Source organism: Festucalex cinctus, chromosome 13 (assembly GCF_051991245.1).
Source record: "Festucalex cinctus isolate MCC-2025b chromosome 13, RoL_Fcin_1.0, whole genome shotgun sequence".
NCBI lineage: Eukaryota > Metazoa > Chordata > Actinopteri > Syngnathiformes > Syngnathidae > Festucalex > Festucalex cinctus.
The window spans coordinates 23502541-23527204 of NC_135423.1; the positions used below are offsets into that span (position 1 = coordinate 23502541).

The window sequence follows — 24664 nt, forward strand, 5'->3', positions numbered from 1 at the left end:
AGTAACAAAATGGTCGCCCTTCTGATACTGATAAAAACTGCTGGATTTTTCTGTTTAACTGATATTCCACCAATGTAACATTCATCAAAATACCATATTTACACTAGTGGTGCTGCGTAGAACATATTATCGTCAAGAATTTTGGGTTGAGGCGTGGGTGGGTGTATTTGACATCTTTAATAAAAATAAAAATAAATAAAAAAAAGTCACCCTATCAAAACCAACTTCAGCACGAGAAGAAATACGGTGTGTTAAGTAAGTTCAATTCTTGATCTAAATGGGTTATTCTTACACAAGCTTTTACAGGAGAAGTAAACACAAATGTTTTCATTACAATAATACAGTGGTACCTCTACTTATGAACGTCCCTTCAGATGAAAATTTCAAGTTACGAAACTCCTCAATAGGAAAATATTACCTCTTGTTATGAAAGAAGTTTCAGGATACGAAAGGTAAAAACAGTATGGGCTGCTACTCGCAGCTCCCAGAGTTTACTGAACGTAACATAGTTACTAGAGGTGGGAATCTTGGGGCACCTCACGATTCGATTGCGATTACGATTCAGAGGCTACGATTCGATTATAAAACGATTATTGATTCCCCCCCAGGCAGCAGAAAAAAAACAATGTATTTTGGTGCTTTTAATGTTTCGTACATTAGTTACAAAAATAGTACAAAAGTCCTCTCAGGCCTAAATAAACTACTATTTCAGTATCAAGTTAACAGGTCAAAACAGTAAATAAAATACTCAAGTCCTCATTCTGTAACAACAGCTTTTAAGTATATTCAGTCTTCAACAGAATAAAACATAGCATTGAGCAAAAATATATTATTTTTATCCACTCAAAAGTGCACTGAGGTATAAATGAAAGACAATGTGAACTACTACTTCAATACAAATGCCTAAAAAAGTGCTTTCCTGCTTTTTAAGTTGTGTAAAGATGAACATGTAAACATTAAAGTTTCTCAGAGGTACAAAAAAAAAAAAAAAACCTCAAGTGCTTTTCTGCTTTTTAACTTGTGTAAACATGAACGTGTAAACATTAATGGGATCGTTCGGGTTTTTTAACATGAATCTCAATTTGATCCTCACCTCCCGTGTGTGCGATCAGCACTGACTTCGGCGTTGGACGAGAGGAAAATAGTCCACCAAGCTGGCTGGGGTCTCGGAAATAAAGCGTTTTTCTTCTAAAAACTTTTTGTTTTCAAAAGCGTGATACATTTCCACCACAATACTCTTTTCTGAATAAAGTCAGACGCCATTACCGCCAGCCACTACTTTTCTGTTCGTTCGTTCGTATCACTGCGCGGCGCCCTGTAGAACGCTAACCGACGCACTGCAGCCAGCTAGCTGATACTTCCGCCTGAAGTTGTTTGCCTTTTCGGAGCAGGTCTGATCTCACGAAGAGGTGGGTTGGTCAGCTCGGCCATGCTTGTTGTTGTTTTGAATCTCGAGGCGGGTCCGTCCCAAAAGCGTCCCGAAGACCGCGCGCGCTACTACGTTTCAGTTCCGCGTACTTTTCGCTCCGGTTCACTTTAGTTTCGCTTCCCTTGGCATATTTATATAATCGGAATATGGACGTTTGTGAATCGTTCTCGATTGTTCCACGGCCGAATCGTGAATAATCTAAGAATCGGAAATTTTGCACACCTCTAATAGTTACAGGCGGCACGGTGGTCGAGTGGTTAGCACGTCCGCCTCCCAGTTCTGAGGACTCCGGTTCGAGTCCAGGCTCCGGCCTTCCTGGGTGGAGTTTGCATGTTCTCCCCGTGCCTGCGTGGGTCTTCTCCGGGTACTCCGGTCTCCTCCCACATTCCAAAGACATGCATGGCAGGTTAATTGAGTGCTCCGAATTGTCCCGAGGTATGCGTGTGAGTGTGGATGGTTGTTCGTCTCTGTGTGCCCTGCGATTGGCTGGCAACCAGTCCAGGGTGTCCCCTGCCTACTGCCCAGAGCCAGCTGAGATAGGCGCCAGCACCCCCCGCGACCCTTGTGAGGAATAAGCGGTCAAGAAAATGGATGGATGGATGAACATACTTACAGCTGCTCTGCCGTTGGTATTACCTTAGCATTACCGCATGTGTCTATGTGTGTGAAATAGATAATAGATATGTGTCTATGTAGCGTCCTTGTCATTCGCCCCTCAGGCCATGAGGTGTTCAGATAGTTTTACGTTAATGTATTTACTAACGGCCGACACATTTGTGTGAAAATTCAAACAATTGGTGATTGATAAAGGTTACGTTTCACAGTAAGTTTTTCATTGTGACAAGACGGGCCTTTTTTGGAAAAAGATGCCTTGCCATCATACCTGAAGTTTCCATCAAGTTTCGGAATTTGTTGAAAAGAATCACCCAGAAAAAGTGTTCACCATTTGGGCGATCGCTCACTGTGATGATGTTTTTGGAGGATTGTTGAAAAAAACAACAACAACAAAAAAAAAAACATCTTTGGAGCAGTTCTTTACAAAACACCAGGCAAAAAAACACTTCTGAGAGAGAACATGAACCAAAGAGGGCAAAAAACGATAAGGACAGCAGTTAAAAATGTAACTGACCATCATTTTTATTCTTTACTCTATTCTTTGTTTTTTACATTACGCACAACTCTCATTTATTGTGCAATAATCTAAATGTAACATGTATTTGTTACATGTTTTGATGTATTTTTATGCTTTCTAAAACATTCATGTCCGAATTTTGGGAGGCTTGGAACGGGTTATTTACATGGAAAATGCGTCTCTAATTACAAAATTTTCTAGTTAAGAACTTTCTTCCAGAACCAATTAATTTCGTAAGTAGAGGTACCACTGTATGTTCAATGCAGCGCCAGTAGTCTATTATGACTAATATTCCATTTGTGGAATATGAAGCAGCATCTCAGGAGGTGGCCATTTTGCCACTTGCTATCTCCTGAAAATGACATCACAGTTGCTGAGGTAACGACCAATCATGGTTTGCCTGTTTCCTGGGTTTGGTCATGTGATGTTCGCAAGCTGAGTCGTGATTGGTCATGGTGGGAGTGATGGCATATTGACGCTAATTGATGAGTATACAGCACAGCGCTCACTCGCTACTTTGCAGTTCGGTTATTGCAGCTTCACTCTATTGCAGGTTTTACCTCACTATTTTGCAGTTTTCTTGCAAAAGTACTGTAAAATACACAAATTGCAGACTGAAAATATGTACTTCATACTCAGCTCCAGTAACATATCCATCCATCCATTTTCTTGACCGCTTATTCCTCACAAGGGTCGTGGGGGGTGCTGGAGCCTATCTCAGCTGGCTCTGGGCAGTAGGCGGGGTACACCCTGGATTGGTTGCCAGCCAATCACAGCAGTAACAAATCACTCAACAATAAAAAAAAATCTGAACAAAATAGTAGTTTTTCTTACTACCGTTTGACAAGTAGAAATGACTGCATGAAGTATTTTCATTTGAGCTCATGTGTGCTTCCACACTTGGTGGATGTGAATATTCAATGTGTTTATTGGTGTGGTTATGCAAGTGCTTTAGAATGATCAGGAAGTAACCTCACAATCCTTATCTGTGTCTAAGGTATGAAAATGTGTGTAGATATGTGTTGTGTGTGCAAATCACTGTGTAATGTTTTGCAAAAAGTGTGAAGCTGAGTCTGTGCCTTTTGTTCACAAGTGGACAAGTCGTTTGCTCCTTGTGTGTAAACATCGTAAATTGTGTGAAAATTTTCATTTTAGTGTCTAAATGACTGTAAAAAAAAAAACTGTAATAAGGCCACATTGATTGTGAAAGCTTGCTAAGATACTTGTGGTTGCTGTTTGTGAGCATCTGCAAGCAGAAATATAAACGGAAATTCTCAAAGAGTCCTTTTCATCTATTTTTGTAATCCAGCTGTGAACACGCTTAAGATAGAATAAGCTTGCATAAAAAATGAGACAAGCAGGCCATTGGGGGATAGCCAGCGTTCACATCAAAGGCAGCGAGGAGGCGAATTTATGAATGAAAGTGTAAGCAGCTCGCAGTGATCCATAACAGAAAAGACTTGACAAGCCGCCAGAAATAGAGGCTGTCGTGCACATACACACACTGCAGTCTGCAGTCCCCCATCACCCCCCGCCCATCTGGTTCTTTGGTGGAGTCGGAACATGAGTCATCGCTGGACTTTTAACTACGTCTGTCCCTCAGTGCTGCAGCAGAGCTCCAGCACATGTCAAGGGCAACAGCAGCGACTATATAAAAACAATAAACATTAATGGAAGCGTTGAGAGGTCCCCAACCTCTGCCAAGGGTTCAAACGTTAAAGTTAAAAGTTCCATCCAGATCACAGTTGTATTCGAGAGACATCAAATATTATAAGAGCCGACATAAAGCCAACAACTTCTAATCTTATCTGACCGTAACAGACCAAACAAAGATGTAAGCGTCTAAACATGTAACAAGAGGAATAAACGATTTACAACACAAGTGGGTGTTCAAAATAGACACAGCATTAACCATGCATACTCTAAGAAAAAAAGTCTGCATGTATCTTACTACTTATTGTTTTACTTCTAGCTTTTCCTCACATTTCAAACTGTTTCAGAATGACACACTTGACTTAACAATTCTTCTGACTTGGTACACAAATATTGCTGGATAATATTTATCCTAAAACAATGTAAACGTTTGAAGTCCATGTCCTAAAATAAAAAATAGAAGCAATTTGATTTTGCGAGCATGAAAAAAAACCTGCGTGTGCCTCCTGCCTTCGCTGACGTACGAGTCACGTGGTGCGCGTCTCATAGCATGTGGAGCTGTCCACGGTGCTGAGCACACTCACGCTGGAGACAGAAATGATCACACCACTCAGCAAGACCGCCCTCGCAAACTAAGTCCAAAAAGGTAAGCATCTCTAGTTCAGACGTGACCATAGCTGAGCCCCACACATAATTCCCATCACATGAAGAGCGAGAGAGAGACTTTTTGTGTGTTTGGAATATTTTCTGTTTTAAGGCTTTTTGTTTGGTAGTTGATAACCAACCTGATGCTTTGACGTGTTGTCTTTATTAGCATGCATGCATGTCTTGTTACATTATTTGGTCTTATCATCACTCCCCTTTGAGAATGTTTACTGCTTAAGTTTCCAATTTACATAGAATAGCTGTTCAGACTTTGTCAGTTTTAGAAACCAGTAAAAATGTGAATGTAAAATACAATGACTATTTGCTCATTTGAAATAGGTTGTTTTAAAAAGCACAGTTTTATGTCTTTAAAATGTCCGTGCCTCCGAAAGAGCGACATTTCATTCAGACGCAGGCATTACTTATTTATTCAAATTGCTGTGTGCTGGGTAATAGTGAGTGATAATTGCTGTTTAAAAGGGTTTGCGCATAAATGTGGCTTCTGTGGGAGCATTAGTCTTACCGGGTTGCCTTGACAACAGGGCCGTGACTCACGGTGGGCATCAATTTAACAACTAATGAGATTTGTAGGGGAGCTGAATGCTGTTATGCTGCTGCAGGATGTCATCGTCAGATAAGAAGCAACAGGCGGCAGCGATAGCATCACTGCAGCTCCCACAAGTCCGAATAGTACTTCCGAATCATTATTCTCAAGCAGCGCACAGAAAAACAACAACAAATATTCTAATTGCTTTTTTTCTGCTCATTTTGAGTGACACATGACATAATGAAACCAAAGAGAATATCGATTCTACATTTCATCAGATCACGGGTCATATCATTACAACATCTGCATAATCTGTTGCAAAAACTGTACTACATGGTTTAATTTTCCAAATGAATGAATCATCATCAGTCAAGTACTGTGGTGTACTTTAGGATTGGTGAACTGCACTGCATCAAAGAGAGGGACAACATCATGCAAATACATCTTCCATCGATCCATCATATTCAATCTTTTTCTGAATGGGGACCTGTATCATCATGTGTATCAAGGCTGACTATTATCTTTTAAATCTACCAATACTGTAAATACATACCGGTACAGTAAAATGACAAAACTTGGTGAAGGCTGGTTTAAATGTACACAAGTAACTTAACCCTAAGCATGTTTTTTAGAGGAAGTCAACCCAAAGAATAATAATAATAATAATATTAATATTAATATTAATATTAATAATACGCAGCCACACTAGTTTAAAAATGGTTTTCTAATTAATATTATGTTAATGGAATATGAATAAAACAGAAAAATCCACCAATTTTTATCCATCTCAGGGGACGGTCATTTTGCCTCTTGCTGTCGACTGAAAATGACATCACATTTGCTCAGGGCTGAGATAACCACCGGTGACAGCTCAGCTTGTGAACGTCACATGATCAAACTCACTTCGTGATTGGTTATTACTTGAGCCTTGATCAACTGCGATGTCATTTTCTCTTGACAGTAAGTGGCAAAATGGCTGCCCCCGTGATGGATAAAAATGGCTGGATTTTGCTGGTTAACTCATATTCATCAAACCAATGTAATAATAAAGGGATACTTGACTCATTTAGCCATTTTCAGCAGTAAAAAGTTAATATTTCGTCTATAATTTAATGTGGTAACTTCATTATTTTTCATGGACAATTAATACCTTTAAAAAGTAATTTTTCTACTTGCTGTCGACTGATGATATCACCTGTGCTGAGAAAGTAGGTAATGACCAATCATACTCATCCGGTTTCTGGGGTTGGTCAGCAAACTGAGCCATGATTGGTTGTTACCTACTTCCTCAGCACAGATGATGTCATCCTCAGTCGACAGCAACAGGGAAAAAACAGTTTTTAAAGGTATTAATTTTACGTGAAAATGAATGAAATTATCGAATTAATTCTGGACAAAATATGAACTTTTCACTCCTGAAAATTGTTCAATGAGTCAAGTATCCCTTTAATAAACACTGTTAAAACTTATGGGGAAGCATCCAAAATACTGTCAATAAAATTTTGTGGGTGCCACACAAATTATCTGTGGTGAGAGGGTAGTCTTCTCCATGAGACTTTATTGCGCGACTAGTGTGCCAGATTTAAAGGGAATGAAAAGAACCATGATTGAAGTGTAGGGTGTAACAACTCATACAGCAGCACAGATCTTCCACTCACAGATCCACCAGCCTTGCTCATCAACAAAATTACCAACATTGGGTCTAACGCACCTCCGTGCAGTTACATGCGTCGTGCAGGATTTTAGCCAGTCACAAAACTAGAGTCCAGAGGAAGTCAACCCTGCCAAAAAATTTTGACAATATCTTTACAGCCCCACGAGTCTAGATACGTTATTTAGATTAATATTTTGTTAGTGGAATATTAATTAAGCAGCAAAATCCATCATTTTTCATCCATATCAGAAGGCGGCCATTTTGCCACTTGCTGTCGAGTGAAAATGACATCACAGTTGCTCAGGTCTCAGGTCACAACCAATCACAGATCAGCTTCTGAAAACAGGTGAGCTATGATTGGTTGTTGCTGAGCACTGAGTTATATTTATGTCATCTTCAGTTGACAGCAAGTGTCAAAATGGCTGCTCCATGAGATGAATAAAAACAGATGGATTTTGCTGCGTAACTCATATTGCACAAATGTAATATTAATCAGAATGTCATGTTCAGAGTAGTGAGGTCACATATAACATATCAAGAAATGTTGAAGCTTGACTTCCCCTTTAATTAAAGTGCTTTTAAGTCCATAAAACTGATTCTGTGTACATCTTGGACTGTCCTCCACAGGTTTCACAATGCTGTCATTCTCCTGCAACTCCGCTAGAGGCAACCTCGTCTGTTTGGCCCAGCTTTTCTTTGTCACTCTATGTCTAGGCTCCATTCATGGGGCTACTCTCCGAGAGCATCGACTGCGGGAGAGTGGCTTAGACCCGCCGCAGTTACCAAATGCTGACATCATCAAAGCTTTGGAGTACATCGAAAGCCTCCGTCAGAGGACAGAATCACAGGAGAAACCGCTTCTCCCCACAGAGAACGACGGTCGCCACTTGGATGATGCCCAGAAGACTCGCGCCACTCTGAGACTGGCTCCCAATCCGACACGTGTGAAAAATGACGACGAGGAAGACGACGCGGACCAGGAGAGAAGCGAGGAGCTGCTCCAAGCTGTTCTCAGCACACTACAGCAGACCGAAAAGGCCTCCACGCCAACTTTGCCTCGTCCTTCGTCACTCGGTGGTGGTGACGTGTACCCCAAGGTGCAGAAGCAACAGGGCATCATGCCTCACAAGAAGATGCCCTTAATGTTTGAGGACGATGAAGAAGGCGAAGGTGATGAAGAAGAGGAGGAGGATGATCACGAGAGCCCCTTCAAACGCACCAACGAGAATGTGGAGGAGAAGTACACGCCTCAAAACCTTGCGACACTGCAGTCAGTCTTTGATGAACTGGACAAGTTTACCAATGAGAAGAATGCGCACAAACGACAGGATGAGGAGGATGACGCGGAGGAGGAAGAGGACGAAGAAGGGGAAGATCTGTTCAGTCTGAGAAATGTGGTATACGACGACGAAGGTGAGGACCTTACAGACTGGGGTCCTCTGGAAGAGAAAAGGGAAGATGAGGAAGAGGAGGAGGAGGACAAACACCAGCTGGACCGGAGCCTTGATTATGTTGATGATGAAGAAGAGCAGGATGAAGATGAAAGATATCCAGTTAGGAGGTCAGATGATCCAGACCAGATCGACTACTACCTTCTTAAGGTGTTGGAGAGAACAGAGGAGGAGGAGCAGAAGCGAGCAATAGAAGAAGAAGCGATCAAGAGGGCTGAGAGGCGAGTAAACCAGTACAGAGATAACATTGACCCACGAGTTATTTATCAGCTCATTCAAATCTCCCAGAAATACCAAATTCCACCTGAGGATCTCCTGGATATGCTCAAAATGGGAGAAACTAGTCAAAGAATGACACAAGACAGCAGAGACAAAAACAAAATCTGGAAGACGTCCTCAAAGAAGATCTACAAGATTCCTCAAAGTAAATTCTACAACAGACATCTTCCTGCCAGAAAGAGCAGCCCCAAAAGCCTGCAGAGAGAAGCCATCCTCAACATCCTGGGCTTGGGCAACACGCAGAACCGAGATCAAACTCCCGCCAGGAAGCCGTACAGAAGCCCCGCGTCACGACTTCGCACTCTGGCAGCGGGGCGCACGGGGGACGCCGCTCCCACGCAGCGACGTTTCCCTGCTAGCAAGTTGAAGGACTACGACGACACGGCAGATGGCGAGCTGGCGCCGTATCTGGCGGCTCAGATGCTGGGGCGCTATCCCGGCCCGGCGTACCGCTATGGCAAGGCCGGCCAAAAGCGGGACGAGGCGTGGCAGAGCACGGCGGGCTCCTTTGAACAGGCCATGCAGGATTATTTGGATCAAATGGATTCAGATAAAGAGCTGAATAAAAAGAGGCAGTCTGAAGACGGCGAGAGGAGCGGAGACACGCAAACCTTTGATAACGAGGCTGTCATGAAACTGAGGAGTTATTTCAACCCGGAAACTGAAGCCAGTGAGAGCAATGCCAAGGCAGGCGATGGCATATAAATCAAGTGACAGATATATATCTTATACAGGTGCATCTCAATAAAATAGAATATCACAGAAAAGTTATTTTATTTCATTGCTTCACTGAACAAAGTGAAACTCAAGTGGTCGGACGATTAAATTTTGCATGGTTTCTAGATTATTACATTTTTATCCATCTCTGCGGGGAGCCACTTTGCCACATCACAGTTGCTCAGCATTCCGGTAATGACCAATGACAGCACAACTTCAGAAAACAGGTGAGCCTTACCAATCATAGCTCAGCAGGTCAGCCTCACCTGTTTTATGAAGCTGAGCCGCGATTGACGTTACCTGATCGCTGAGCAACTGCTGATGTCATTTTCAGTGACAAAATGGCCGCCCCCTGAGATGGATTAAGAAAATGGGTGAATTTTGCTACTTAATTCATATTTCACAAACAAAATATTAATCAGAATGCCGAGTTCAGGCTAGTTTGGCTGCATACAACATATTATTGTAAAGAAACTTTGGAGGTTGACTTCCTCTTTAATGTAATATTCAAATTTCTTGAGATGGTTTATTAGCTCTAAAGTAAATATAATCAGCACAAATTGTGAATATTTCCCTCTCTGAGTTTGTATACATGTATTGAGCTACGGAAATCAATTAAGTTTTCCACAGTATTCTAATTGATGAGATGCATCTGTATTTACGTGAATATATTATTGTGACGGTGGAGGTGGACACACAGAGAGAGAGAGAGAGAGAGAGAGAGAGAGAGAGAGAGAGAGAGAGAGACAGAGAGCGAGAGAGAGAGAGAGAGAGATTATTTTCCAAGATATAAACATGCAGTCAACTGTGGTTCCTCTGTAGGTTTACTGAATGTCTTATTTATTAGCAGAAATATGCGTGTTCTTGACAATAATTTGAGTTAGTTGCTCAACATCCCGTACATGTGACTCACCAGCCTTGACATACACACGCACACACACCCCGTGTTGTGACCCCTTAGATTCACTTGTGTTTGTTGGTAATTCTTTCTTAAATGTGGGCCTATGTGACATTCTTGAGGTTTAATAAAGCATTGACTTTATTTTTTCCTTACTGACTCATGTTCTTTTTTTTCTCTCAACAACATGTATATTTTTTTTAAATCACCAAACAATGAAAAGCTTTTGAGAAAAAAATTTATTCTGAGAATTTGAGATGTAATATTGTTACACAGACACTAGCACAACAGACTGTAATAAAGTCATGTAAGATTTGAAAGGCACTTAAGAATGTAATAGGTACTTGTACTGTATTGGTTGTCTTTAATACACCTAATAGCATTAGGTACCCCTATACAGGTCTGTCTCAGAAAATTAGAATATTGTGGTAAAGTCCATTATTTTCTGTAATGCAATTAAATAAGCAAAAATGCCATACATTCTGGATTTATTACAAATCAACTGAAATACTGCAAGCCTTTTATTATTTTTAAATATTGCTGATTATGCTTTTCAGCTTAAGAAAACTCAAATATCCTCTCAAAATATTAGAATATTTCTTCAGACCAAGTAAAAAAAAAAAAAAAGCCATAATCAGCAATATTAAAACAATAAAAGGCTTGCAATATTTCAGTGGATTTCTAATAAATCCAGAATGTATGGCATTTTTGCTTATTTAATTGCGTTACAGAAAATAATGGACTTTATCACAATATTCTAATTTTCTGAGACAGTCCTGTATATACCAATTAGAGTTGTTTCTGTTTTGCTTGACATTGTGAGAGCAGTATCAATTTAACAAATGGCCTTCCTCAGCTGACAGGGTACGAGACAACAAATCACGAGGCACATATAAACAACCATTCATACTTATTTTCACACCTGTGGACAATTTAGAGTTTACACTTAACCTAAGAAGGATGCAGGACTACATGAGAACATGAAAACTCCGTTTAGGAAGGCCGGAGCTGATATTCCAATCCAGAACCTCACAACTCTGAGGCAGGAGTGCAAACAATTTGGCTGCCTATCACTTAAACAATACGTTGGTTATTGTGTATGTGGTTTGCAGTGGTGTCATGTAAAACTAGGAGAACATACTGAGAATTTTTTATAATATTTTGTTCCTCTCAACAAGCAAAAGAAGGGACTAACAGTACATTTTAGCTTTCTCTCTTCCTCAGAAAAGAAACATTCTTGATTTGGTTGCATTTTAAATGGGAGATACTGTATAAGAGCATACCTGCAGTCAAAAATAAAAATACAAAAATAAAGCAAATTTACAGAAGCACTTTTTATAGTTTATGACAAAGTGAAAATATTGCACAGATTTAAATCTTTCGGTTTATGTCCTGAGATGTGATTCTTATTGTGGCTCAATAAGAAGGTTTGCGCATATATTCCTCCATTGTCTGCAATCACAAAAAGCAAAAGTTACACTGAAGGTCCACATGAGTCACTTCTCTCCAAAACCTACGTTCACGAGGGCGTGTGAAAGCTTACTGCACCTCTTGGAGTGCGTCAGCCTCCTGCAGCGAGACACCCACAGCCACTTTGGAGGTTTCGAGCACTTCTCCTCCCATCAAGAATTCATCCAAGATGAAATATGCCTTTTCAAAATTGAAAATAATGTCCAGCTCACACACCTGGCGATGAAGCAAAACACAATGTACCAAAGGGCCGTTAAGGGAATTTAAATGGAAGTTAGTGGTTAACAGTGCTTAAAGTGGAAGTCAACCTTAAGCATTTATTGACTATAGTGGGGCTGCATAGAACATCCATTTTCTGAACCGCTTACTTCTCACAAGGGGGTGCTGGAGCCTATCTCAGCTGGCTTTGGGCAGTAGGCGGGGTACACCCTGGACTGGTTGCCAGCCAATCGCAGGGCACACAGACGAACAACCATCCGCACACAAGCACACCTAGGGACAATTCAGAGCGCCCAATTAACCTGCCATGCATGTCTTTGGAATGTGCGAGGAGACCGGAGTACCCGGAGAAGACCCACGCAGGCACGGGGAGAACATGCAAACTCCACCCAGGAAGGCCGGAGCCTGGACTCAAACCCGAGTCCTCAGAACTGAGAGGCGGATGTGTTAACCACTCACCCACCCACCCTGCCGCTGCATAGAACATATTATAGTAAAAAAAAAAAAATGGGTTGACTTCCGCTTTAGCAAGTTTAAATCATATCTCAGCTGCCTTAAATTAACCTTGTTGGTAATCACCTATATACATTTTGGATATAAATCATTTTGGCATTTCATCATCTCCTTCAAGCTCGGGTCCTCTACCAGAAGCTTGGGAAGACCCACAGAATCTTGGCCTGGTTGTTCTCAACCATCTTCGGAAGTGTCAATATTTGGTACAGAGGTTCCTGTAAGCTACCTGGTTGTGCCGTTCCATGTATGTCTTACCTTCCTCCAGCATCTTACACCCTGCTATGATATATGCTGCATGGGTTTCTTTGCACAGCCTGCCCCTGAAGTCCTGTCTGAAGTGGTAGACCCCCACCTTGACTGACCTTGTGCTTAGGGCCTGGTCAGCCCAATTCACACTGGCTGCAGAACGGACGCAGTGCATTTTCCATACAGACGGCGCAAGGATAAACACATTCAAGTCTACGTGTCAATTTACACCAGCTGCGGTGCGGTGCGTCTGCGGTGCGGAAGGTTTCCGCAAGCTTTCTATTTCTTCCAGACGACGCATGCGGAATTTCGTGAAGCTGAAGAAATGACACGAGCCAGACAGGAAGTCGGGCGTCTCGCATCAAGGTAAATCCGGTATATTTAAAAAAAAAAATGTTTGAAAACTCGTATTTCTGGGAGGGAAGCTAGCTAGCTACATAGAATGACATGAATCCGACATTTAAGACAAAAAATGAGCTCAGAATAAATTAAACATGACAAAATGACACTATTTAAACACAAAACCAATAGTAGAACAGCCATGTTAGAAGTCCCAGAAATAATGTCCAAAAGGCATATCGATGTGACAATTGGCTATTGTTTACAAATAGGACACGATATACACGGTTGTTATTGGGTGAACTCAACCTGCCAGCGTGAACCGCACGTGAGCTTGTGGTCTGTCGGGAACAGATTTCCAGACATGCAACGCACTTGGTGTGAATTGCAGTCCTTGCGGAAGCCGTGCAGAAGCCATACGGAAAAGACACCGTGTCCTTTCCGCAGCCAGTGTGAATTGGGCTTTCTTGTGCTGCCGTGATTAGTGCTTCCATGCTGTCTGACACGTCTTCCTTTGAGGAACCAGAGTCTGGGGACTCTGAGGTGGGCTCTCCTATCTCTGGGGTCGAAGTCACTGAGGGGGTTGGAAAGCTCTTCGGTGGCAGAGCCCCGGGGGTGGATGAGATCCGCCCGGAGTTCCTAAAGGCTCTGGATGTTGCGGGGCTGTCATGGTTGACTCGCCTCTACAGCATCGCGTGGACATCGGGGACAGTGCCTCTGGATTGGCAGACCGGGGTGGTGGTCCCCCTTTTTAAGAAGGGGGGACCACCAAGAAGGGGGGAGGGTTCCAATTATAGAGGGATCACACTCCTCAGACTCCCTGGTAAGGTCTATTCAGGGGTGCTGGAGAGGAGGGTCCGTCGGGAAATCGAATCTCGGATTCAGGAGGAGCAGTGTGGTTTTCGTCCTGGCCGTGGAACAATGGACCAGCTCTACACCCTCAGCAGGATCCTCGAGGGTGCGTGGGAGTTCGCTCAACCAGTCCACATGTGTTTTGTGGATTTGGAGAAGGCGTTCGACCATGTCCATCGGGGAGTCCTGTGGGGGGTGCTTCGGGAGTACGGGGTACCGGGCCCCCTGATACGGGCTGTTCGATCCCTGTACGACCGTTGCCAGAGTTTGATCCGCATTGCCGGCAGTAAGTCAAATTCGTTTCCGGTGAGGGTTGGACTCCATCAAGGTCACCGATTCTGTTCATAACTTTTATGGACAGAATTTCTAGGCGCAGTCGAGGCGTTGAGGGGTTACGGTTTGGTGGCTTCAGCATTGCATCTCTGCTTTTTGCAGATGATGTGGTGTTGTTGGCTTCATCAAGCCAGGATCTCCAACTCTCACTCTCATGAACTGACCAACAGCATAAAGAATAATTTTTAAGCCATAAATGATGGCGGTGTCGGCAGTATCAGCAGATGCTAAGTTGCTAATATACCTAAATAACATTGCAAGAAACTTCGACGGCATTTTGACCACACATCACGGGGAAATAAATCCGTATTGTGCAAACTTGTAAAGCCTTTGAATGATCACATTTACAAGCACTCACCAGTGTAAGTGAAGGGGGAATTCCACGTAGCAAGGTCACTGAGTTGTTAAAAAAGCACTCCTAACACTTCAGCAATGGTAATATTATCCAGCCTGTCTAGCATGTATATCATGTCCTTTTCATCAAAGTGAGTGTCAATTCTCTTTGACAGAAAGTTGACGGATAAACGCGAGTACACCCAGTGCAAGTAATAGGCTTTGATACTGCCACGGGGGGGGTCAGGGAATAGTAGTCACGTGACGTCAAGATCTCTGTATTCTACCATAATGTCCACATTGACATGATTACTCATCAATTAAAATAGATGTTTTTGTATTATTAACCAAATGTGTCTGCTTACATGTCCACGATACATTTCCTAATGTAAAAAAAAAAAAAAAAAAAAGAAGAAGTAATGATCAAAATTATGCAGATGCACCCTCTACATTACGTTTTATCTTTTCAATGCCACCATGGATCACATTTTGTTTGGCCAAAACACCACCATTCATCGCTACTTACATTGCCAAAGTATTTATCCAGTAGCTCGACATATCTGTGCAGCACCTCGAGGCTCAGCAGCTCATTATCTTGCTCCTCCAGACCAGTGCAGAAATAAAGGCTGGCGTACCTGCAGTGGAGGAAATTGCTGTGAGTATATTGCCACTACTGTGGAAAGAACACATTTTCATATGCTGTGACATATGACTTGGAAAAAATTACCTAATTATTGAAAGATGAAACAAAATATTGTTGGACCATTGGATGATTTACTGTCTTTTGAATTAGTTGATGGAAAAACACCAACATAAACAGATACAAAAGGACAACAGGCATTGTTTTATTTCCTCTGTCAAGCACAAACACGGGAATCCGAAACATACTGTAGGACTCTATTTTTCTAGACAGTACATTTGCAGTGGGGTGCTATCTGACAGTGTTGCCACAGTTACCTTGAAAAAGTAACTTAGTTACTTTACTGATTACTTGGTTTTAAAAGTAACTAAATTGCGTTACTGATTACTTGATTTTAAAAGTAACTAAGTTAGATTAAAAGTTACTTTTTTAGTTACTTTCAGCAGCTGCCGATAACACCATCTCAACATAAAAATAATGCGGTAGAAACGGAGTTATTGAAAGTGCATTTTTAACATGAAAATAAAGTGTGTTTTTTTATGAAAAACTAAATCGGCAGTCTCTCTTGACTTCTTGTAACGTAAATACTTTTTATAAAACAAAAAATAAAAATCTATCCAGGTTGAAAATGAAAATCCCCTTAATTCCTCTATTGTTTGTTCCGCTATTCCAGTGTGTACACTTGAGTCGACTCGTGCAAGCTGAAAACTAGGGGTGGGAATCTCTGAAATGCGGCCGATTCGATATGTATCTCGATACACAGGTTGCGATTCGATTGAAAAACGATTATCTTTCAGAACAGAACGGTTCGATACGATTCGATTAAGTTTGGGAACGATACAATTTTCGATTCGATACGATTCATTTCAATATTCAAAACTTATAGTGACATTTGTTGCTTGTAAACATTAATCTTAAAACACCACAAATTTTTACAGTATCTACAAATGTGTTAAAAAAGAACAACAACAAATATGTCTTCTATATTTTTATATTTTGAATCAATTATTTAAATATACCGCAACAAAGGGCTGGGCGATATGACTGAAAAATTTATCAGTTTAAATATTTATTAGTAGTTATTGACAGTTGTAAATGGGGGGGGGGGGGGGGGGGGTTCTCTTCAAAATAAGGATCAGGAAAACAATAGGTTGATAATTTAATGTTAAATATAAATATTTAACCTTTAGACAGACACCAACACAATTAAACAGAATATGTGCACATTGTGAAGTATTTCAGAAACATTAATTTAAGACATGAAATAAACCTACCGTCCAGCCAAAAGAAATATGAAGCCACCTTATGGAACAATAAATCTATCAAACACATTTTAACCACTTAATATATGCAAAAATATTTCCAAAAGTTCATTTCCAGTTTTAATCCACAATTTTTGTTTTTAACAATTTTCGTTTTTCTTTTGCCATCACATTCATTTTTGGTTAATGTATGACATCTTTTTTGTTTTTTTTTAATCTGAGACACGATGATGACCACAGAATCACTACTGTTTATATTTTGTTTTTTGGGCTGTCGTTCATTTTGAGTTTGATGACATAATCGCGGGCACGTCTCAGTTCTCCAATCTGCTGCTCATGCTAGTTGTAGGCATTGACAGGGAGCCACAAACTGAGAAATGAGATACTTGCAGTGTGCTTTTAGCATAGCTGGTGTGTTGGCTGTGGGACATACCTGTGTCGTTTGAATCCATGCATTGGATCGTCACGGGAGTTATTCTTTTTGGCTCGTGCGCAGTACCAACGCCGGCCCGGGACATACAAGTGCACCGAGAGGACTCGATAGCCATGGGAAATACCGAGATGTACGGCACCGGCTTCTGCTAACTGTCTCCAGTTGCATGTTGTCACTCGTTGTGCGCGTGCGCACCGTGTCGCGAACACGGCGTTGACGGTAGGCTCCCCCCCCAAAAAGGTGCGTAACGTCTTTGCATTATGTTTACAACAGGGGTGGCAAACTGCGGTCCTCGAGGGCCGGAGTCCTGCAGGTTTTATAGATTTCCCTACTCGTAGTGCAGCTGATTCCAATTAACAGGCTCATTATCAGGCTTCTGCAGAGCTTGCTGATGAGCTGATCATGAATCAGCTGTGTTGAAGAAGGGAAATATCCAAAACCTGCAGGACTGTGGCCCTCGAGGACCGGATCTCGCCACCCCTAGTTTACAACATCCGGGGAATGAAGAGTCTCTGAGCGCTACTTTGCTAGCTCTCTGTAAACACGGAAGTAGCTTGAATAGTGATGCTACTGAAATGTAAACAAAACAAGTAGAGCACGGTGCAGAACTCTTGCTATTGTTATGAAAACCATAAAGCCTCACTCGCAACCGATACGGTCATTTAGCTCCCCAGGACGAACGATGGTTCGGTCGAATCGGTTTTTTGTTCCACCCCTACTGAAAACGTGACTTGTCTGACGTCACTCCCCCTGGCGAGAGGGCGGAGACGACCTCATCCCATAATGCTTCACGGACCAGTTGAGGATGGAAATAAATTGTTTTTTTTTACAACTTTTATGGTCCATAATGTACACTTTTTTTTTGTTGCGTTGTTTGTGTTGGTTAATAAAACTAGTAGTAAAAGGATCATCACTTTTGTTTTGAATGTGCAAACCATTCACGACCAGACCATGGCTGAATTCAGTGTGGTGATCAATGACTTCCGCCTTCATCTTTGTAGTTAGCGGCAGTTGTTTGTGACTGTTACAACAGTGAGATATTTTGCCTTCTTCATGAAAATGTGGAGTAACGCATTGAATCTCTCGACAGTAACTTTAATCAGACTACTTTGTAGAATAAAGTAACGCGTTAGACTACTTGTTACTTTGGAAAGCACATTTTTTTTAGTAACAAAGTAACGCGTTACCGGCAACACTGCTATCTGATCTTAATTTTCATGCCAGTGTAAGGCTGCCTTTGCCAATTTGGGCGACCACTCTCTGCCAAGATGTGTGTGCCAGTGCAACAGCGGGAATAAAGTCAATCTTAACTTAGACCACGTCTAGGTGCTGTCGTAGCGCAGACGGCTGGTCTACTGCAATTTTGGGGAATTTGATTGGTGCAAGGGCAGATTGATACCAACATAATAATAATAATAATAATAATAATAATAATAATAAATCAAAATAAGTAGTAGCAGTTGTAGTAGTAGTAGTAATAATAGTATTAGTATCATTATTGTATTATCGTCTTTATTATATTTTTTATATTATCCCACAAAGCTATGGGAGGCACACGAACTATCAGGTGTAGAGTTGAGGTTGTGATCTCCAACTGTACACTGCGCCATGTCGAGATTGTCAGTGCACGACTAGCACGTCACATTTACAGGACTTTGATTGACCATGATTGAAGTCAGCTGTGACCACTCCCAAAGCAGTGCAGACCTCCCTCTGCCTGCACATGAAATTACCAACACCGTCCTCCAGCGCAGAGCAGAGCTACAACGTAAACCGCACAGAATTGACGACTGTTCAAAAAAAAATAGAGCCCATAGTGTTTGGTTCACTGTTTGTACATCAGTAATGATTACCTATTGCCCTTAAATACAAGTTCAATCAACTGCAACTTACTGGTTATATTATGCATCACATCAATTTTTGTATATTGTGCAATTAAGAGAAGAACGTTTGTTTAAAGGCCTGAGTAGCAGCCATTTTAAACATTACAACTACAAAAGTCTGCAAACAACAAAGGACTTTTCATTCTGCCTGATAAACATTTGTACTTGTGGAACTGTGAACACAATACACACAGAGCATCATTGTTGTACCAGTGACCAACATTAGGGGGGTTAAATGCTTTTCATTAATTAATTAATTTATTTTTTTTAAATTTTATTTTTATTTATTTTTTCCTCTTCCCCCCGTTTGTTTTTTGTTCTGTTTTTTTTTTTTTTTGCTGTACAAGAAACAAGTGTAATTGCACATCCACTACAGTAGGTGGCAACCACGCTCTCCTTGTTTTAGTGTGCAAAGAGTATTAATTCCTCTGCAGAGGTCTACTTCCAACAATTTCAATAACATTTTATAGGCATGCGAATAAAATATTGCGAATAAAATATCACTTTTGTAGTACCAAGACTAACCTGTGAGAATCAGTTGTGAAACTCATGTGTCTCTATTATATTTCCTCCAGGTGGCCAAGAAACGCACACCAGAGGGAGTGAGGATGTGGCTATAACTCTTTAATGACTTACATTTTATTTCATTAGGTTATTGCTGTATATTTTCCCAAAGTATAATATTAAAAATGCAATTTTTCTTGATAAAAAGTGGTTGTTTAGAAGGGGGCTGGAAAGGATCAATGGTGTTTCCATTTTTTTTCAGTGGGAAAAGATGATTTGTGAGTGTTTTATGTTACAAGCAATGTCACGGGAATAATTTAACCCTTATCTCAAGGCACCACTCTATGTGTGTGTACCCAACCTTACCCTATAAAACATCAAAAAAGTAAAATAGTAACTGTAAATAGTAGCCACATATACACATGAACCTCTTATAGACAATCTTGAGGTCTCTCCATTGCAGGAAGTTGCACGAGCGCGGCGAACGGGCCAACACAAGCATCATCATGTCCCGGATCACCTTCCTCTTCTCCCGATCTGTTATTGGTGTGAACCACTTCTGCAGGCGTAGCTTTCCCTGCCTGCTGAACAGCAGCAAGAAGCGAATCTGGAGAGGATATACAAGAGAACAAAATCTTCAAACAACGACTCATCGACAGTATAATTAAGCTTTGCTGAGTTTAAACCCGTTCATGCTGCGATTCAGAAAAGGTACATAAATCACAAATTGTGGTTAATGAATAGCTTTTGAATGGACAACATTGTGAACAAAATTTATTGGTAATAAAAGTAATAAAAGTAATAACGAAAAAAAAAAAAGTTAGATAAGACATTGCTTTTTAATTGTGATTGAAAAGAATTTGACCATCAAGACATCAACCCAGGTGTGTCATTACAGGCGTCTTCAAACTTGTAAGAAGTAGTGGACCTCTTTAAAGGGTGATTAATGGTGAACTCCAAGTTCAAGGTACATCAGCGTAAGATTGCACCATAGTTGTTTGTGTGAGATTTTCAGTGGATCCCAAAATACAGACAAATAAGTGAATTCATAAACAAATGTATTTACAACAATAACTAGGCACACAGGCAAAAGTACAACAAAAAGAGTTTACAATGGCAAGAGAACATTTACGAACAAAAAACCACACGCAACAAATACGCGGAACCGTAAACACACTTGAACCAGTCCAAAAAGGCATCAAGGCGAAGTACAACAAAAATCTTCAAGAGCTTATAATGAACAAGACAGGAAGGCAAGATCAAAGTCAAGGTCGCAAAAGAGGTCTAGGAGTAGATGCCATCTTGGACTGAGGGATGAGCAAGCAAACAGTCTGACAAAAGACAGGCGCAGAAGCTGCCTCTTAAATACACATGACATAATTGCTGATTAGCAGCAGCTGTGCAGAGCCTCATGGGTGCCACCGCAGGTCAGGCTCAAGCTGGAATTACAACAAGACAACTGAGAGCACAGCCTGCAGGCATGGAACATGAGCCAAAATGGACTTCATGGGACACCGTCTAGGAAGACACCACTGTTGAAAATGAATCATTAAAAAGAACGCCAAACTGCATGTCACACCACAACGCTTCTGCGAGCATGTCCTATGGACAGATGAGACAAAACCGCAACTTTTTGGTAAGGCACATCAGCACAGATGCAAATGGGAAGAATAGAGAAGAAAGAAAAGAACACTGTCCCTACTGTGAAATATGGAGAAAGCTCTATTATGTTCTGGGGCTGCTTTGCTACATCTGGCACAGGTTGTCTTGAATCTTTGCAGGGAACAGCGTAATGTCAATAATATCACTGTATTCTAGAGAAAAATATGGTGCCCAGTGAAAGAAAATTTGGGTTCATCTTGCAACATTATAGTGACCCAAAACCAGGGCTATTATAGTTTTGGAATTTTTCATTTTAGTTAGTTTTGATTTCGTTTTGAATTTTGTTTTTTAAATTTAGTTAGTTGCATGTTCTCCCCGTGCCCCGTGGGTCTTCTCCGGGTACTCCGGTCTCCTCCCACATTCCAAAGACGTGCATGGCAGGTTAATTGGGCGCTCCAAATTGTCCCTAAGTGTGCTTGTGAGTGTGGATGGTTGTTTGTCTCTGTGCGCCCTGCGATTGGCTGGCAACCAGTCCAGGGTGTCCCCTGCCTACTGCCCAGAGTCAGCTGAGATAGGCGTCAGCACCCCCCGCGACCCTTGTGAGGAATAAGCGGTCAAGAAAATGGATGGATGGATAGTTAGTTTTAATAAGTTTTCAGGGTGGTTCTGTTAGTTTTTATTAGTTTTACTTATTTAATAAATGCTTAGTTTTAGTTTGAATTTAGTTAGTTTCAGTATAAGTTTTAGTTAGGTTTTTTAGTGTATTACTTGTGCGCAATATTTAAAAAACACTATAGGAGCGACATCATCTGAAGGTGCTTTTCTATTGGCTGCTGCTAGATGAAGTCACTTCTGTGTGACACACTTTCAAACGTCTTTATTCCAGTTAATATTAAAATAAATCTACTTAAAATAACCTTTAAAATCATCCCCAAAGGCTCATTCATTAAATTAATTACCAAAGACTAAAACGAAGGACATTTTTGCTATAATTATAGTTAGTTTGAGTTAGTTTTGTAAACATAAAATGTAGTTTATTTTTCGTTTTTTAAAGAACATTTTTGTTTTTATTTTATTTCATTAATGAAATTGTTTGTTGAATTTTAGTTTGAGTTTTTTCATTAGTTTTCGTTAACTAAAATAATCTTGCCCAAAGCACACAGCTAAAAACACCCAAGAATTATTGGAATTTTTCCTTTTATTACATTTTTTTTTTCTTTTATTAACAGATTTGTGTGCGTGTCACCCTTTTAGTACGTCATAAAAGACTTCCTCTTCAAAGCTGTTCATTGTAAGCTACTTGTTGATGACCTCTGACCTACTACATGGCAAACGCCACCATTTTGCAATACTGTACAACAATAAAGGCAGAGGGTGATTACAGAAGGCACTTTGCCCTGACGAGCATCTGCAAGCACTTACCTCAAGATAAGCCGGCTTATGTAGAAAAAAGGGAACAACCATTTTGTACCAACAATTTTGCTTAAAAGACTCATTTTGACTGCATGCATTTGAAGCTTTTTTCGGATCAGAATCTTTATTGTCATTGTTCAGTGTGCAGTGAAATGTAATTTAGCTAAATTCAGACAGAGACAAACCACCTTAACTTTAAAAGAAAAACTGAATAATGATAATAGAGATTGCACACAGTAGAACCCGAGCAGCAAAAGACTCACCATTCTGTCCCAGAATCTCGCTCGGGATCATGGGACTTGTAAACCCGACAGGAATAAGAAACAAAACGTCCTTCTGGACGGTTAAAGTGCTCCTGCTGTGCTCCGGCTTCTCACATTGTGCATCACACCTTCGCCACACCTACACATAAACACACACACAGTCATCAGTGAGTGAGTGAGTGAGTGAGTAAGAGAGAGAGTAGGCACTTTGATAGCCTACTTTAAAGCAGAGGTGTTAAAAGTAAAATGCAGGTGGCAAAATGTAAAATACTCAAATACAACTACACATTTAGGATTTAAAAGATTTTAAGTAGAAGTTGAAAGTACAGTATCAACACAAGTATAAAGGTAATGTTTCAAAACTTACAAAGTATAAAAGTAAAAGCAATGCAATTTTGAAAAAAAATGCATTAAAGAGAAAGTAAAAAAAAAAAAAACAAGTGTTCTTTTCAATATGTTCTATTTGCCCTTTTTTTCTTTTCTTTTTTTTAGTTTGGTTTTTTTTGTAGTTTTTTTTTTGTTTGTTTTAGCACCTCAGGACTCTGGATGATACTCATGATGATTCTCAGTCTGATGCTTTTACCATGTGTTGTAGCTACGTTTTAAAAAAATAATAATAATCATCTTAAAAAAAAATACTTTACTTCATCCCACTTGAGTGCAATTTTTGGGTCCTCTACCCACGTCTGGTGTTTGTCTAGCAAATAAAATACGACCCAATGTTGCAGTGGTGTGACCCAAGTTCAAATACTTCATTACTGTAATTAAATAGATTTTCAGTACCGGTAACTGTACTTTACTTATTTTTCTGACCACTATGGACTTTAGTACCTATATTTGAAAACAGTCCTGTTACTGTTTCCAACTTTGGTACACAACAAGTTAACACTGCATTAAAAACTGACGGACTATCTACAGTAAGTCAAACCCGATTGATTGATTGATTGATTGATTGATTGATTGATTGATTGGGGACTTAACCACATGCATGAACCAAGGAACATTAACAACGACAACAGATTTGGGGATGCAAGATACTTCCCATCTATGGCTTTAAGAGAACTGTTTGAGGTTGTTGGCACCAACAAATGCCACTTCATTTTTATATAGCGCTTTTCCACCTTACAAGGCCCTCAAAGTGCTTTACATTTTGACTACCCATTCACCTACTGATGACGCAGCATCGGGAGCAAATGGGGGTTCAGTATCTTGCTCAAGGATACTTCGACGTGGTCACAATGGCATGGGATCAAGCCCACAACCTCTGGGGTGGGAGACGGCCACCATACCACTGAGCCACACCGCCCCCAACAAGGATTGCTGGTGAATAATATTGTGTCTTTGACAGCCTAAAAATCAACAGATTCATACAGAAATTCTCTGTCTAATCTCGCTAATCATTTTTATGTATCGCTAATTTAGCAATGTTTGTTAATTAAACAGTTTGCAATGTTAGCAAAGCTATGGTAGCATGTTTTGAAAGCAGAAAAGTCGAGCTGATGCTAACTAGCTCTTAGCGACAACATGCAACATATTTGTAGCATGATTACCCCCATCCCCCTCCCTCAGTACGAGTATTTGTGCATAGTTATTTTCATTGTGCCAAGTTTTTTTTTTTTTTTTTAATAACTTTCTTTGTTGCAAGAAATTTAACAAATACGTCAACCATGCACAGAAATCATCTCCTAAAGATTCCTCCCCCCCAAAAAACTTTTCCTTGTTCCAAGTTTAAAAGTAGGTTTCGTACAATTGACAGTCAAAATTCATTTTACTTAAGTACAGCATTTGTATCAGCACTTTTACCAGTCTGTACTTCAACTACTTTCGCCATCTCTACTAACAAAACAAAACAAAACAAAACAAAACAAAACAAAAAAATAAATCCTCATTGGAGCAGGTTTGTGAATGAATAAATTGCTGTCCCTGTGCCTACCGCTAGTGGGCCGCAGGTGTT

At 40.6% G+C, this 24664-nt stretch overlaps 2 protein-coding genes across 3 annotated transcripts; one reads left to right on the top strand and one right to left on the bottom strand.

Moving 5' to 3' along the window:
- The first annotated feature begins 4719 nt into the window (after positions 1-4719).
- Positions 4720-10228, top strand: scg2a (secretogranin II a). Its single transcript, XM_077542036.1, has 2 exons — positions 4720-4860; positions 7688-10228. Exon 2 carries the CDS (start codon positions 7696-7698, stop codon positions 9493-9495), a length of 1800 nt encoding a protein of 599 aa, XP_077398162.1. The 5' UTR covers positions 4720-4860; positions 7688-7695; the 3' UTR covers positions 9496-10228.
- A 1491-nt stretch (positions 10229-11719) lies between these two features.
- ap1s3a (adaptor related protein complex 1 subunit sigma 3a) lies at positions 11720-24662 on the bottom strand. 2 transcript variants are annotated; one of them, XM_077541649.1, is made up of 6 exons: positions 24644-24662; positions 22711-22849; positions 19861-20039; positions 15237-15345; positions 11954-12091; positions 11720-11857 (listed from the first exon to the last, which is right to left on the bottom strand). In XM_077541649.1, exons 2-6 carry the CDS (start codon positions 22711-22713, stop codon positions 11822-11824), a joined length of 465 nt encoding a protein of 154 aa, XP_077397775.1. In that variant the 5' UTR covers positions 22714-22849; positions 24644-24662; the 3' UTR covers positions 11720-11821. The 2 variants fall into 2 exon arrangements, with proteins under 2 accessions (XP_077397775.1, XP_077397774.1); XM_077541648.1 differs by lacking the exon at positions 24644-24662 and having other exon boundaries at positions 22711-22891.
- Positions 24663-24664: the final 2 nt, after the last annotated feature.